General features: G+C 35.6%; 1 protein-coding gene across 1 annotated transcript; it reads left to right on the forward strand.

Moving 5' to 3' along the window:
• Positions 1 to 6,220: 6,220 nt before the first annotated feature.
• Positions 6,221 to 14,720, forward strand: LOC113765405. Its single transcript, XM_027309569.1, has 11 exons — positions 6,221 to 7,054; positions 8,290 to 8,554; positions 9,173 to 9,326; positions 9,433 to 10,156; positions 10,245 to 10,671; positions 10,795 to 10,976; positions 11,428 to 11,587; positions 11,880 to 12,107; positions 12,210 to 12,560; positions 13,338 to 13,439; positions 14,015 to 14,720. Exons 1-11 carry the CDS (start codon positions 6,543 to 6,545, stop codon positions 14,276 to 14,278), a joined length of 3,369 nt encoding a protein of 1,122 aa, XP_027165370.1. The 5' UTR covers positions 6,221 to 6,542; the 3' UTR covers positions 14,279 to 14,720.
• The last annotated feature ends 2,294 nt before the right edge of the window (positions 14,721 to 17,014 follow it).

Here is a 17,014-nt window from a genome sequence, read left to right on the forward strand (position 1 = left end):
ATTTGGAATGGAAAGGGTGGATTTAAATTGTGAAGAGCAGGGAGTTTTTATAGTGTGGAACTGAGGGGATTTATTAATTCTGATTTAATTGTGTTTGGATTACGACCCGGCCCGATCTGCCGTTTCAATTGGTAATGTGGAGTAATGCATTCTTCACCTTTCTTTTTTTTTTTTTTGGAAAAAATGGACTTTTCATCCCTAATGTTTGAACTGTTAAACAATTTCATCCTTAAAATTTTAGTGAAAACACATTTCATCCTCATAATTTTATAATTTGGATCAATTTCATCTTTAAAGTTTCATACAAACACATTTCGTCCTCATAACTTCATAAATTTAATCAATTAAAAACAATTGAATGATTATTAAATAATTTGAATGGAATATCATTACATCACCAGCAGGTCCCATTAATATTTGTATTACTAATAATTAATTTGGTCATTGATTTAATTTCAAAAATAATAATGTGTGTGTTTAAATGGGAGATTTTTAAAAAAAATTATGATATGATGTATGTGAAATAAAAAAAAAATAGATTTGATGATAGATACATGATTTGAAAAACACGTACATGATGTCAAAAAATAAAATTTTGCAAATAAATGACAATCCAAACAATTCTTTCTTTCACATTAATTTTTTCTCCAATTGGTTGCAATGAGTTGTTTGAAATTTTTCTCCAATTGGCTATAATGGGTTGTTTCTTCTTCACGACTTCATTTCCTCTTGATCTTTTTGTTCAATTTGAGATTAAGAAGAGAGCAATGGTGGTTGAACATTTCTTATTTTTTTAAAGAAAAGGAGAAAGTAAATTAAACGATTTTTCAGATTTTTGTTAATCCATTTTTTTTAACTAATAAGAATGTTGCGGTCAAGTGATGGTATTTCATCCAAATTGCTTAACGGCCCAATTAATTGTTCTCAATTAGTCAAATTTATGAAAATATGAGGATGAAATATATTTACATGAAATTTCAAGGATGAAATTGGTTGAAATTATAAAATTAAAAGGATGAAATGTATTTTGATTGAAATTTTAGGGACGAAATTGTTCGACGCCCTAAACAATGAGGATGAAAAGTGCATTTTTCCCTTTTTTTGGGTGCTTTCTTGAAAATGTGTTCCTCACTTCTTCATAGTTCATACCATAAATCAAAAGTTTTGTTAGCACCTAAAAAAAATGTCAAAAGCTTTGTCCAAAAAGTAACCAAAAAAAAAACCAATCAAGAGCTGGGTATTCCTTTGTGGTTGTTTCGGAAGATAATGAGGATAATAATACAACTGTTTGTTTACCAATTATTATACATTTTGTTGAACATAATTTACCTTTTCTTTTTCTTTTTCGTATTATATCTTTGTTCAAAAAAATAATCTATGTATGCCTTGGGAAATTAAGAATTCCTTTTTAGTAGCTGAAAGTTTTCCTTTTCAAATACTAAGACTAGGGGTGATCCCCGCGCAATGCGCGGGTGCTGAAGGATTTTTTTTTCTATATTGCTGTGCTGAGGAGCTGAGTGAGAAGTATATTTTGCAAAAGGCTACTGCATTGTATTTGCTATATAGACAATTTTCCAGATGTTTTCAAAAGGACAGGTTCATCTGGATTATTGTCTATATTTAGTTTATAGGATCATTCAAACATATTTACACATATTTACAACTAAAGCTTCTTAGAGTTTTTTACAGTTTCAAAAGCATTAAAGCTTTTTAAGCTTATATTTTATAGGTGTCGGTGCTTGTTTTTTGATGGGGTTCTTTGTGAGTTTGAGTGCCGTGAGGAAATTGCTGTCTACATTTGCTGAAGATTCAGGTGTATGTGCAACTTCGGTTGTCGCTGGCTATGGTGGAGAGTCGATGAGCATTTTTGTTGTATTTTTTTCTCCACTAATTGCACTGGAGCTATTTTCTGAAGTACTGGTGATGTTGGGAAGTTTGTGTACTATGATGGCCGAGTATTTTGTATTGGTTACTGAGGCATGGTTTGAAGCAATCTTCTTGATGAAGCAGACTATTATGTTGCTGCTGACACTGTCTTCTAGTGCTTGATAATCGAGTTTGTTCTGCAACGTAAAGAGAATCACAAGTTTTTATTAATGTAAGGTATATGTAGGTATCTGTGTAGTAATAGCAGGTTAGAATGTATTTAGTTAATATATGCTAACTTGTTGCTCTTGTTGTTGAATTTCTTGTATTGTAAAAAGAAGCAATTGAGAAGCATCATTTCCATAGAGATCCAGGGTCAGATTTCCAGTGTAATCCTCCAGTTGTACAGTCAATTGACATCTATTTTCAAGTGAAGATTGTTATGAAATAATTTTTTTAGGAGATAGGAATTTGTAAGTATTTTTTAGAATGGAGTTTTCAACCATATCTTGGGCTGACTAGAACGTGTATGTTGCAAGATGCACAGACAATTGGCCATTGTCGAATAGAATGCACAGATTCGAAACATTGGGGGCATGCATTATACCAAAATTTTTGACTTCTATCAAGCAGTTTAGGAGTTCCTTGTATCCAATAAGCCTTTTGATGTCATATATATATGGTTGTTCATTTTTTTGTATACAGTGGTTGATTTGTGTGTTTTGTGCAAAGAAGTTGTGTAAGTGAAATTTACCAAAGAAAAATGCAAATAGTCTCTTATTGTGGTCATTTATTCTGCATCTGGTAATGATAGCAATCTTGATCGATCATTGTATGCTTTGTCAGCCATTAGAAGTCGGATTTGATACTTATTTTTTGTTGCCCTGCATAGTATGTTTTTGTCAAAGTAAAACGTCAAAATAATTAATACCTCTATCATAGCTTGAGAAAACAGTGATGTGTTTTTTGGATTTGTCATTATTGTTTGATTGAAATACAACCGTCCCTGGGAATACAAATGAGGAGTTAGTAATATAGAATTGAGGAAAAGTAAGAGATAATATTATACAATTTAAAGCATGGGTTAGACGTTCATTTGTATACATATATACCTTTTGCATTGCTATCAACTGGTTGTTGAATAGCTAATCCAAAATTAGGTGGTACTTCAGCAGATAATATGTTGCTTGCAGCAGAAGTGGCACTCTCAATTTTTTGAAAATTTTGTGAATCTTCACTCGGTGGGTAATTGGTACCCATAGTAGTAGTTAATGCAATAGTAGGAGCAGGATTGACAATTTTTTGAGTATCTTCTGATGTATGAGTACCAAAAGATAGGCGTAAATTTTTTTTATGATAAGCCTCTCTCTGTTTCTGTCGACGCATTTCCTTCCTTTTGGCCAGACGATCTTGTTCCTCTTCAACCTTTGCTTGGTTACAGTGAATGCAGAAAGTCTCACAAATAATCGATTTTTCAGCTTGTTTTAATTGTTCATGAGGAGTGAGTGGCGCGTATTATTCTGTTATTTTTTTATTACATTGCTTCTTTTTTTCAATTATTGAATCAGCAGAATCAACAACAAACTTGGACAAGCTCATTTTATTAGACAACAAGAATCAGATAGCCAATAAACAAAAGTGCAATATATAGCAATTCAAAATGAACAAGACATTCAATAAACAGCATAACAACGAAAAGAAGTATACACATAAAAATTATATAACGACACTCTTAACAAACGATAAAAAAACCGTGATATTAAGGAAAAAGCATAGAACCGAACCTAAAATTGGTGAGCAAACTTGCAGGGATAAGAAGCAGTAAATGAAGTTGCAGAGATAAAAAGCAGGAAACGAGAAACTTTGCACGGATAAGAAGTACCAAATGAAGTCGTAGGGATAAAAAGCAGCAAACAAAGCTAGAAGTAGAGAAAAGAAAGAAAATGTATATTGTTTAAGAGCTGCAAAAAAGAGAATGCAAGATGATGAAGAAAATGCAAGATGAAGAACAAAGAAAGCACAAACAACGTTTATATTGCTTCAGAAGAACCTCGGGAAACTATAGCTGCAACGACAACGCACAAACAGAAAGTGGCGACACAAACTATATATTAAATGTACAATTATACCCGTGAGTATGATGCATTGGTTGCAAACAAAACAAGCATCTGCAAGGACAATAAAGTCATTATATTTTGTGATTGCTGTATTCTGTAGGCCGGTAAAATAAGGAGTTGAATGGATTCTCTTATTTGGCACAAACAGAAACCACACGTCGCAAAACCAAAGCTCAACCTGCAATGCACAAAAACAATGTGACGGTACAAATGGGATTTTAAAGATATCAGATGTATAATTGTACCCGTGACTATGATGCTTTAGTTGCACAAAAAGCAAGCATCCGGAAGGGTAATAAGGTGATTATATTGTTTGATTGCTGTATTGCTGTAGTCCCATAAAACAAGGATATTAATAGGTTATGGCATCAAAGTACCGTCTATCTACATGAATTTTCTAGAGCAGAGGAACAAATGATGCTTCACTCTGCATAATAAGATACATATCCCTTCTCACCAACAAAGCAGACGAAACTTATCCCTAGATTTTCAATTTTTTCTCACCAACAAAGCAGATGAAAATGCAAGGTGAAAAGTGCGTCAAAGAGTAAACTCCAACTGCTTCTTATATATGTGTATAGAAATTGAGACCACTTATTTCCTAGTTTGAAATCATGGTCAAATACTCAACTACGCAAACAAAATGTACGACAAATATTTCTATTCATGACATACAAAAAACAAGCCACTGTCTTAACTCTTATGTTGCGTTTGATAAAATTGTAGTTTGAAATTTGAAATTTGAAATTTAAATTCTGAATTCATTAAGTTATTAAATTGTTAACTATTAAATCTAATACATTTGTGTGCATATCACATTCAGTGATAAGTAAATAGCTTATCACTTATTTTTGAAAGCAAATTTTATTTATAAAATTCAATGCCATTTAATTAATTCAAATATTCAATTTTTTGTTATCAAACGGTTCGAATATATTAAAATCTGAATCCATTAAATTTAAGTGATGAATTGATTTATCAAACAGGGCCTTAATTTCTTTTATGATGAATAATCACTGAAAGTTTAATAATAGGCCATGTTTGGACATCAGTTTTTTAAAGAAAAATTGCTACGTTTTCCGTAAACACATTCCCTATCACCTTTTTATCTCATATATATCAAATTGTTACAGTAATTTTTTTACAAAAAATCTAGAAAAATGCAATCCAAACAAAACCTAAGGTTTACTTGCTAAAATTTTCTCAACTATCCCTAGAGCAAAATTCGTAGTTGGTCCTATAACAATTAGTCAAGAATTCTTTTGGATTGCATTTTTTGTCATTTTTTATGAAAAAATTACTGTAGCGATTTGATGTATGTGAGGGAAAAAGATAATAGAGAAATGTGATCAAGAAAAACGACGCAATTTTCCGGCGAAAAATGGCTGTCCAAACACATTTTAAAATTTCCCTTCTGATTTTCTATGAAGTCTAGGTTTGGACGAGGAGCGTACCTGCGTGAGTGCGTAGTCCGTCACAATCAATAGAATCCAAGACGAGAAAAAGTAGGTGGGGTTTTTGGGAATTTGGGATGGGATCCTTTTCATGTTGGGCTGTTTTTGAAATTTGGTTCGGTTGATTTAAGGGTTGGTTTGTGCTTGTTTTGCCTAATTTGTCCTTATTTATGTTTGGCTGTTGACTATTTTAGCCTTATGTGCCTTTATTACTCTTGCTGGTATCTGTTATTTGGGATTTGATTTTTTGATGCTTTTGGTTTGAACGTTAACTTGAGCCTATGTAATAGTTTAATGTATGTAAATAAATAAATAAATATATATATTTATATAGTTATGTATATATATTTATGCTTATATATATGTCTGTATATATATATATATATGTTTTGAAAAATGTAGCCTGATTAGTTTAGTATATATGATTGATTCCAACTAATCTTTTGTTCTTGACTGCATATATAGTTGGTAGATGTTCTTGGTGGGAAGGGATACACCATATTTATATCATTCTTATTTTTAACCCCTGGTATCTTTAATGACCTCAAATGTTCTAAAACCTTTTGTATTCATTTTACTCATTTAATAATGAAAAAAATCAATATTCAGAGCTTATTTAGTCGCGTGAGGCTGCCTACTCCAACTAGTTTTAAACAATACCGGAGTTGTTCTTTTCAAACTTCCCGACATGGGTAGTAGTAAAAGTAAATTGCCCCAAAACTTCCCCATATTCTCAATCAGGCCAACCTCCATTATTAAATAACCTTCCCTCTCTACTTTTGACGCCCCCCGCTCCTCCCCTTTCTTCCTCCTCTTCTTTCTAGGGTTTCTTTCTCTCTTGTCTTCTCCCGCCACCACCAACACCTCCATCTCCTCCTCCTCTTCAGGCCTAAAACTCTCCCCTTCCTACTTCCAGAGTTGCACACACTTGCTCACCTCTCTTTTGGTATCACATGCGTGTCTGTGGATGTCCATTGAACTTTATGCTCAACTTTCACTCATTCCAGCCCTAATTATTGCACCCCAGGGAAGGAACTCATTCTTTTTTTAATCAGGGTTTTTTTTGTTTGAATTGAATTTTGTCGGGATTTAAGCAGCAGAGACAATGCAGGTTAAAGAATTGAAAGAAACTGAGAATTCTGTGGAAAACCCTGGTGAAAAGTCTGTTGAAGTTGCTGAGAAGAAGCCTTCAGATGAGAAATCAGTCGAAGAGCGCGATGATTTTGATTCGATTCTTGATGTTTCGGCAAAAAGTTTTGATTTTCCTGTTTTGGAAGGGGCCGAGAAGTCTGTAGAGGTTCTGTATTTGTACAAGAATGTTTTTAATTTGATTCCCAGAGGAGTGGGGAGCTTAAAGTATTTGAGAACTTTGAAGTTTTTCGCGAATGAGTTGAATTTGTTTCCTGGGGAGTTTAATGATTTGGGTGGGTTGGAGTGCTTGCAAGTGAAGGTGGCCCAGGCGCCCGGGTTAGGTGGGTTGGACTTGGGGAAGTTGAAGGCTTTGAAAGAATTGGAGCTGAGTAGAGTGCCTTTGAGGCCATCTGCATTTCCTGTTTTGAGTGAACTTGCTGGATTAAAGTGCTTGACTAAGCTCTCTGTTTGCCATTTTTCCATTAGGTCAGTGTTTTCTCAATTTTATTTGCATTTTCTATTCTTTAAAAAAATAATTGAAACGTGATTACTTGATCACATTCTTGGTAGTCGCTTTATGTAATTAAAATTTCAATCATATTCTGTTTTATTTGTTGTTTGGCGTTTCTGGAATTGGACCAAGTTTAAATTAGTTGCTTTTATTATTGTTTTTATCTGGAATAACTGTAATGGTGATTCCGAAGCTCAATTGTTTCAAGTTATGGCAATTGCTAATTCGGATTTCTGTTAGAACACTAGTCTGCACTTTGGCTGCAAGGGTATCCTTTTTAAAATCAAAAAATAATTTATTGCCTTATGATTCTCATGATATTAATGATTTATTAGATGAAGCTAGTCATAAGAGTCCTGGATGTAGTTTTGCTCTATTGAAGCTGAAAGGGGCACGAATTCTTTAGGAAAAATAAACTCTAACTCTCATAGTCATTTCCACATCCATGGTCATTTATTTTTTCATATACATTTCCCTTATTGGTTCTCATACACAACTATGAAGCCTTTGTTGTTAACTTGTTGCTGATCGTATTGTCACATCATCTAATATTAACTGGACTGCAAGTGAATATTGAATCATTTGTCTCTATATGGGTGCTTAAATCTGCTTGATTGTCAGCGGTCCAGTTTGTAGAATACTTCTTTTATGAGGCCTTCTCATAAGAAGTTGTGCTTGTGGAATGCTTTTGGATTATCTGATAGTGTGATGATACATAATGCAGTTACCGAACACTTGTGTTAAATGCTCATCAACATTGAACCCATACGAGAAAGCTTCAGTTTTGAGTTTTTTTAGCCAGTATGACTCACTATTTGAGATACCGGAGTTGTATATTTTATTGGCTATGGTGGTACCAATATGGAAGCTTTCCTGGTTATAGAGGATTTTGGGGTTTGAGGCTAACTAAGCAGATAAGCTATTTGATCGAGTATCTTCCTGATAAAAGAAACAAACTATTCTAGTAAGAAATGAGACTTCCAGTATGCTTGAAAGTTTTTAGGAAAAAGGAAGTTTAACAACTATAGTCTGTTTTGTGCTGAAACCAGGACACAAGCATAATGATGATGCTATTGGAATATTTCATGTGTCTGTTACACATAATGTTAGATGCCAATAACATTTAGAGATATTCGTTTCTGTTCAGCTATTCTCTTTCATTTTGTCCTTGCAAGAGTTTAAATCCCCTGAATTCTTACTTTTACTGTAGATTCCTCCCTCCAGAAATTGGACGCCTTAATAGATTGGAGTACTTGGACCTTTCATTCAATAAGATGAAGAAGTTACCGACTGAGATAACTTTCTTAAACTCCTTAGTATCTCTGAAAGTTGCCAACAATAAATTGGTTGAGCTACCTTCCGGTCTGTCTTCTTTACAAAAGCTGGAGAATTTGGATCTCTCAAACAATAGGTTGACATCCTTTGGGTGTCTGGAACTCGAATCAATGCATAACCTTCAGAGATTAGATCTTCAGGTATGTAATAGCATCAACATAAAAGCTGTACAGTGATACATTAAAATTTTTTAACGAGTTTCAAGATCATCTTCCTCCATATCTGCTTAGTCTCTTTACTGATTTGTTATTATGCCTATCTGATGATGCTTGAGTTAAGAAAGTGTTGAATTATATATTGGGGTTTCTCAGCTGTCCCTCCATCTTTACTACTGACATGTAAGACATGAACTTGAAAGATACTGAATTAGAGAATGTGTGAACATTATTTATGATTTTACTATTAGAATGGAGAATGTGTTTAAATGGTTGGTTTGAGCCAACATCCCTCATTCAGTTTTTAGTAGTTGCAATTTAGATTTTGAGATGGTTTTGTCAACTCCTGACTTATTTTATTCAGTTAAAGTGGGCCTGTATTTTGCGATATAATGATCAAATTTAATTGTTATACATGAAAGTGGAAAATCATTGGGTTCAACTCTTGGAAAGTGGTTCTGTATTCTGGACAATTAAATTTAAAAGATTGACATTTCCTATGTGCTCAGACAAAAATATGTAATGTTTGGTACTTGTTTTCCTTCTGTATGTTCAATCAATCTTCTGACATGTAGCTTCTTGCATCTCTTCACTCTACTCAAGCACAATAAGCTTCTTAGTTGCTGTCAAATACCTTCGTGGATATGCTGCAATTTGGAGGGAAATGGCAATGATTTGTCAAATGATGAATTCATCAGTTCTGCTGCAGAAATGGATGGTGTAGAATGCGTAGTTGAGGAACCCTGTGATAGTGGAGGTGAATTGAACAAGACTTGTTGCCACTCACACGCACATACACATGATTCATTTAGAAGTTGTAATCTGTTTTGCTCTTAACGTGGATATATTTTGTAATGTCATAGGCTCTTCTACAACATCATTGAATCATTCAAGTGGGTCATCACCTAATAATAAATGTTTTGCTGCACGCAAATCAAAAGGATGGAAAAGACGGTATTCCTTGCAGCAAAGAGCTCGCCAGGAAAGATTAAATAACAGTCGGAAGTGGAAGGGTCAAAATATTGCTGCAATCCATAAAACTACTGAAAAATGTTTGACATGCAGAGACTCCGATCTTGTGGATGATTCGTTTGTTGAAAGTTCATACACCACTGTAGTTTCTGATTTTGATAACAAGGAATTGTTTTCTGGTAGTGTTGACTCGGGGAGATCAATCGAAAATGTTGACAATGAAATTGTTTTGAAGAAGGATTATTGTGAGAAGAAATGTTCATGTGATGCGCTTGAATCGTTTCAAAGTGCCTGTACCAAGCATGAAACAGCCTCTCTATCAGATGCTAGTAGTATGCCAGACGACTGCTTGTATCCTGAAGCATCTAGTAGTATTTGCAAGTCTAAAAGGCATTCTGATGCTGAGCTTGATAGCCCCAAACCGAGGAAATATAGGAGACCTACTGGCAATCATTCGGACGCCTCGTCCCAATATAGCAGGATATCATTCTGTGGGGTTGATGACTATTTATCGGATGGATTTTATGATGCAGGACGAGATCGAACTTTTATGCCCCTATCTGTTTATGAGAAAAATCTGCAGCTTGACTCTCGAGAAGTTATTCTTGTTGATCGGTAATTCTCAATATACTTGCATCACGAATTATGCTGTTTTTTGGAGTTCCTTGATGGACTTGTTTTGATTTTTTAATCTTTTGTTCAGGGAGAGGGATGAAAAACTTGATGTTATTGTGCTCTGTGCTCAAGCGCTTGTGTCACGTTTTAGGCAGATTAATGGTTTAATGAAGGAAAGGGGACGTGGAGCTATTGATTCCTTGCAGATTGCATCTTTGCTTGCCTTTTTTGTTTCGGACCATTTTGGTGGAAGTGACAAAAGTGCAGCCCTTCAAAACACCAGGAAAGCAGTTTCTGGTTCAAATTATAGGAAGCCTTTTGTTTGCACATGCCCTACTGGGAATGATGACAGAACTAAAAGAACCACAAAAGATAGTCTGGATGGTGAAGATATTGTTTTCCTTGATCTATGTGAGAGAGCTCTTCAATCTTTAAAGGCAAGACGAAATTCTGTAGTTGTTCCTATTGGTAGCCTGCAGTTTGGTGTATGCAGACATAGAGCTCTGCTTATGAAGGTACTTTTGCTTATGGAATTTTCCTTTTCCTATTATTATAACCTAATGGATTTTCCTTACAGCTCTACAGTTTGTGTATTCAGCTGTTTTCAAACTAAAAAATTTCCTGTTTGTGCACTGCAGTACCTCTGTGACAGGGTAGAACCTCCAATACCTTGCGAACTTGTTCGTGGTTTCTTGGATTTTTCACCTCATGCTTGGAATGTAATAGCTGTTAAGAGGGGTCAGTTTTGGGTTCGCATGATTGTTGATGCTTGCCATCCACATGATATAAGAGAAGAAACAGACCCTGAGTATTTTTGCAGGTATACTTATTCAGTGCTTTTACTTACTGTTGAAGGATACATTAGAATATACCAACTGCCTGTGATTGGAAATAATTGGAATTCTGTTTACTAAGGCTGAAAAAATTATTTGTTTTCTGGCTGTTGAAAGCAAATGTTTCTTTAATGGGTACTTTTTTTGCTATGCAGGTTAATTTTCAATAGGCTTCAGGTCATTAAGAAATTGTTGACTTTTATATTCGTTTGAGGATTTTTTTGGTCAAGTATTGGTGAAATGTTAATGCTCTGTCTTCATTCTTCTGCAGATTAATTTGTATTTTTCTTGTTGTTTGATACTGGAAACAATTTCTGGTTTCCAAGTACAACTCATTCCCTTGGCTTATAAAAAACTAATTTTATAAGACTTTGGTGAATTGGTTATTTATTCGAACTTAATTCATGCTATTTGTACTAAGTGACCCTGTCTTTGCAGGTATGTTCCTCTGAGTAGGATGACTGTATCTGCTCGGAGAGATGATAAGTCTAGTATGTACTGTTCGTTTCCTTCTCTCTCTGCATGTGATCAAACTGGAAAAACAGCATCTACCACCCTCCTGGAGTGCAAAGTTGGATCAGTTGAGGCAGCAGCAAAGGTTTGTTATTGTTTGTTTCCTTGTCTGGTGTCCTACTGTATTATTCCTTATTCAGGATCATTATTATTATTGAGGTGTATATGTTGCTTGGTGATTTGCTACAAGATTCCTTTAACATTTTGTTTAGATTTATTTGGTTTCTGCTTTGTTGTATTCCTAGCGTTCAATTCATGTGCAATGCTTATCTTTATGAAGTTATGGAAACATAATATGAATCTTTACACTTTGAGTATCATTTAAACAGTATAGTCATGAAGGAAAAATTGTGTTTCTAACTAGTTTAACAATGCAGGTGCGCAAATTAGAAGTATGTGGACAGTTAGCAGATGAGATTAGGAGTTTTGAATTAAATTGTTTAGGGGAAGCCAGAATGTTGGGTTCTTTGAAGCATTCGTGTATCATTAAATACTATGGTCATCAAATATCATCCAAGTGGTCCTCTTCGTCTGATGGAAAATCAGATATTCGTATCTTGCAATCCGCCATATTAATGGAGTACATCAAGGGGGGTTCCCTAAAGGTGTTATTTGCCTTCTCTTCATTTCTGCCTGATCTACGTCTCGATTGCTTAAGCTACCTATATAGACTTACAGAAATTTGTGTTGTGTGCTTAATTCAACAGCTTTATCTAGAGAAACTGGCAAGAGATGGTGACAAGCATGTTCCTGTTGTGTTGGCACTGTTTATTGCAAGAGATGTTGCATGTGCGTTGGCAGAGCTGCATTCCAGACACATTATTCATCGCGACATAAAAAGCGAAAACATTTTGATTGATTTGGAGGAGAAGAGGGATGATGGTTCACCTATTGTAAAGCTTTGTGACTTTGACAGGGCAATCCCTCTTCGTTCAAGCTTGCATTCATGTTGTATTGCTCATACTGGGATCCCTTCACCTGATACTTGTGTAGGCACCCCTCGTTGGATGGCTCCTGAGGTGTTTAGGACAATGAATAGACGTGACATGTATGGGCTGGTAAGTACTTTCTGCAATCAACTTTTAGGTGTTTACCCAGTGTCGCTGATGGTGTTCGACTTTTTTTTTTTCTTTTCCCAAAGTGTCCTAAAATTATTTGCTTTAGTCTCTGTCACCCTGGGCTTGTTGGTGCATTAGCAAGATGGCTAAGAAACGCTTGAGAGATCTTTAAACATTCATTGGCATATCATGAAAGGAATTTAATTAAAGAACAGAGTCTGTTTGTTTGTTCTGAGAATGATAGCATCAACAATAGTGATTTTTCATTCTGTATGTGCTAAAAGTGCATCCTTCTTTAAGTATCATACTCAATTTTCTTGGCTGGTCCCTATCCACAGCTGTATTACTGGCCATAAATGCAATCATTGCTGAGTCAGTGAGAGGCCTGGTTTTTTTAAGGGGACATCAATAATGATGCATCCTTTTAATCCTGGGTGTTTTTTGTAGATCAGATAGCTTTTACTCTCTGGAAATACTATGTTCTTAGTATTAGATGTACATTTAGCAAGTTAATTAGGAAAGAAATGACAAATTTTCATTGGTGAGTGCATTACATTAAGACATCAACTCTAAGTAATTGGCCTACTTAAATAGTTATTTCTTGCTCTATTTCTTGTATTCACTGTATTTGAATTCCTCCCCGAACTTCTTCCTCTTCTTGTAGATTGATTTTTTGGTTAATGTTTTGTCAAATTTTGGGCTCATGTGTACGACTCTTGTGATTATTTAGTGATTTAAGGGCGTTTTGCTAACTCCTTTTCCCCCCTTTGTTTGTAGGAAGTGGATATTTGGTCATTTGGGTGTCTACTTGCAGAATTATTGACGTTGCAAATCCCTTACTCAGATTTACCTGAAACAGATATTCACAGTTATCTTGAGGTATGATTCCTTCTCCAAATCAATCCTGTGTAGAATCTGTACTCGTGAGCTATCAAACAAAAAGTAACAAAGCATTTTGTGTTATTGGCATGAAGAAAATAGTACATCCTGAAAGGTAGAAATGTTAAAATTAGATCTAGGTTCTAAACTTTGCTTACGCACCTTTTATAGACATTTTTCTGTGCTTATTTAATGTTGTAGAATGTAGATACGGCTTTCCTAATTTCGAGAGACATTAGGACATTATAATGGATACTGGCAATGTGAACATTGCTTTTGAGCGTTGACCAAAATGTAAGTATTGTTGAGAGCTTTAAATATGATTTTATTAAAGATTGAAACTGGATACGATTTGATATTTTCAACTTTCTGGTAGTCTAGCTCCTTGAATGTAATGTTTTGGGCAATGTTGTGATATGACATAGAATATTTTCCTCTGAAAATGGAGCTTAGTTCATAGAACCTGGGTAGCATATTTCCGGAAACCAACTTCATTCGATCTTGCACTGTTTTTGTTCTGATGCCCGTGAAGCTGTAATTTGAGAAACGATTTAAATTTCTTTGTACTAATGCAGGTCGGAAAACGACCGCGCCTAACCGAAGAGCTGGAGGAATTGACTGACTCTGGCCAGGAGTGGGAGGATGTAGTAATGGCTCAACTAGAGTCAGAGCCCGAGGGATCAGAGAATGAATCAAGAGTACTAAAGATTCTTGTTGCTTTGTACTATTGGTGTACAGAGAGTGATGTAAAAGACCGTCCAAGTGCAAAGAAACTTTACAATTTGCTTGCACATGCAAGCCTGACTTTTGGATTGAAAAGCCTAGAAGAGCAAGAATAGGTGTCGATAGGTGTCGATCAGGCAGTAATTTATTCTTGACCCAGATTTTTGTAGCCTTAGGAAGTTGGGGAATAGAATTAGATTTTAGTAGCAATTGGTCCACTGGGACCAAGCATACAGGGGTTACGCCTTAGAAGAGTAACATTTCATTTTCCAGCATAGCCGTAGTATGATACATGGTAGCTTTTAGATGATAGAGCATCACGATCAGACGACCCCCCCGGCTCTTATAGGTAGATTGTTTTCATCAGAGGTTAGTTTGCCTTTGTAATTCGTGCTCTGGTTCTGTAAGCTCTTTATCATTGTATTCATTTTCACTTCAGCCACAATGTGGAGTCATTTATGCTGCTTATGTAGTCTCCATCACAGTGCCAAGATGTTTGTCTGGGAAATTCATCAATCTAAGTCTGATTATTGGCTTGAAGCTTGAAATTGAAAATTATCCTCATCTTGCTGACATTTGAAGATTGCAGTACCGCCTTCTTAATTATCTTTTGTAGATCTGTTCCCTTGACTTAGCCCCAAGGAAATTAGACAGCAATAATACTTCCCATATTCTTGTACGAAACTGTTGGATAAGCGCAGTAGCTAGCTACAGGACCTGAGGTTTTTCTGGCACTTGTCGGGTGTGCTGTTGCTCGTACACTGTTCGTCCTACTGTTTCATAGGGGTCCTATTATAGAAGACCTTTCCGCAGTACTGTAACGTGCACTGAAGGCGTTGTGGGTTGGGAAGCGAATTACTGCCTTAGAACTGCCAGTACTGTAACGTGCCATTGATTTTATTAGTCTCCTTAGAACTGCGAGAATTGGTCATTCCCCCAATTGCAAAAATCCAATAAAGGGGGTATTTCTATACGTGTATAATATCACTTAACCTAAACTCAAAGCAAAAGCATCAGTTGTGCTCAAAACAAACCACAAAAATGAAAGCATCCAATAGATGATTAGAAGTTCCCAACATATATGAAGTAATTTGTTTCTTTTGATCGAGAAAGCCTTTGTAACCTGGTAGATTCTGGTTCAAATTCTTTTTCTCGCTTCTTAAATCTCACCTATTTCTTGCTTTAGAAAAAAAGGATTTATTTTTATTTTCTGTTGAATGAGAAGTAATTGAAAACATAAGTACATTTTCTTGAATGCATATTTGTTGAGCCCGACCCAGTTAACATACGACTCATACGACTTACAGCATCATTCAACTTGTCTAGAGAGCATTTCTGCGGAATTTTTCTTCAGTCGCCTATTTCAAAGATCAAAGGCATGGATGGCTTATGGCCTGCCAGAAGTCTGAAGGGTTGGCATCACAACAATGCACATTCTACTCTACCACCATAGCCAGGTGATGCAATAATAACCTCTTCCCCCTACCCTGCCGAAAGAAAAAGTTTGGGAGCTTTTTGTCGAACATAAAAAATGCTACAGAGATGAAAAGGTATCCATGCCTCAACGGTTTGAGCTCCATAAAGCTCCTAACCGTTTGTGGCCTAGATTTGGATGCTATAAAGCACACTGCATTTTCAATTTTTGAGAATTAAGACTGATGCTTGTGCACTAACTAAATTTGACCCTGTGGAGAATTTTTTATACACTTCCTTTATAAATTAATTAATTCAATCCATCTCTGACCAAAATGTAATTATATATCTCTCTGGCTTAAAATGTTTGTCACCAACCATTAAACGTCATTGAGCTCTCATATCGATACGAAAAATGTCTAAAACGTGTAAATGCTTCAAATCCTCTGCTCCTAAGGAAGGCTTCATATTTGAAAAAGAATTTGTCGGTTGCATCATCATAAGTACGGTTTTTCAGTCGTATTTTTATCATTTTAACCACTTTTATATCTCAATCTCATATATATCACGTTACAAAAAATCCTATAATAATATTCTAATTTTTTTTCCTAAATAATCTTCTATCTATAGTGGTAAACACACAACATACACATGAAATTTTAAGCGTTCTACACAGAATCTTACCACCATATTAACCGTAATCACACTTAACAGCTAAATCCTGGCCGCCAATCATGAAGGGTTCTTGAGGCCCCATACATGAGGAGATGATCGGATCCATGTTAAATGATTTTGATTTTGTCAAATTAGTCCATGTGAGGAGGACCAATAATGTTACTGCCCGCATCGTGTCTAACTTGTCTTTATCTCTTGAGGGAAGAAGGGTCCGGTTTGTAAACTTCCCCAAGAAAGTGTCTGATGCTGTTCTTGCGGATTTAACATGAATGAAAACTCCCTTTTAAGCTTAAAAAAGGGAAAAAAAAAAAAAAGTACCTACACATGTCCTCTTCTTCTTCTTCTTCAATTTTTTTTTTGGGGGGTGTGGAAAATAGTACCTAGAGATGATAAATGGTGGTACTAGCTACCGTACTAGTACTAAGTGAGATATAATTGGATGTCACTCGAACAATCCTTGTCTGATCCAATTGGCATCCTCGGAGCTACTGGGCAACCACAGACTAATAAATGGGGTTGCAGCACATCAGAAGCAAAAGCATCATCAGGAGCAGCAGACTGCAGCTGCATTTTTCCTTCTCCCTGCCCCCCTTAATGCAATCTGCTGTGACCTTTTTTCAATGACAATGTCCTCTAAACCATTGTTGTATCCTCCCAAAGGACGCACATTACATTTATATATGCAGAGACACAAGGTGTGGGAAGCAGGAAGGATCCAGTAGTAGTACCCCCCCTCACCTGCATGCTTTCGCAGCCTACATCTG

This window comes from Coffea eugenioides, chromosome 3, assembly GCF_003713205.1.
Source record: "Coffea eugenioides isolate CCC68of chromosome 3, Ceug_1.0, whole genome shotgun sequence".
Classification (NCBI taxonomy): Eukaryota; Viridiplantae; Streptophyta; class Magnoliopsida; order Gentianales; family Rubiaceae; genus Coffea; species Coffea eugenioides.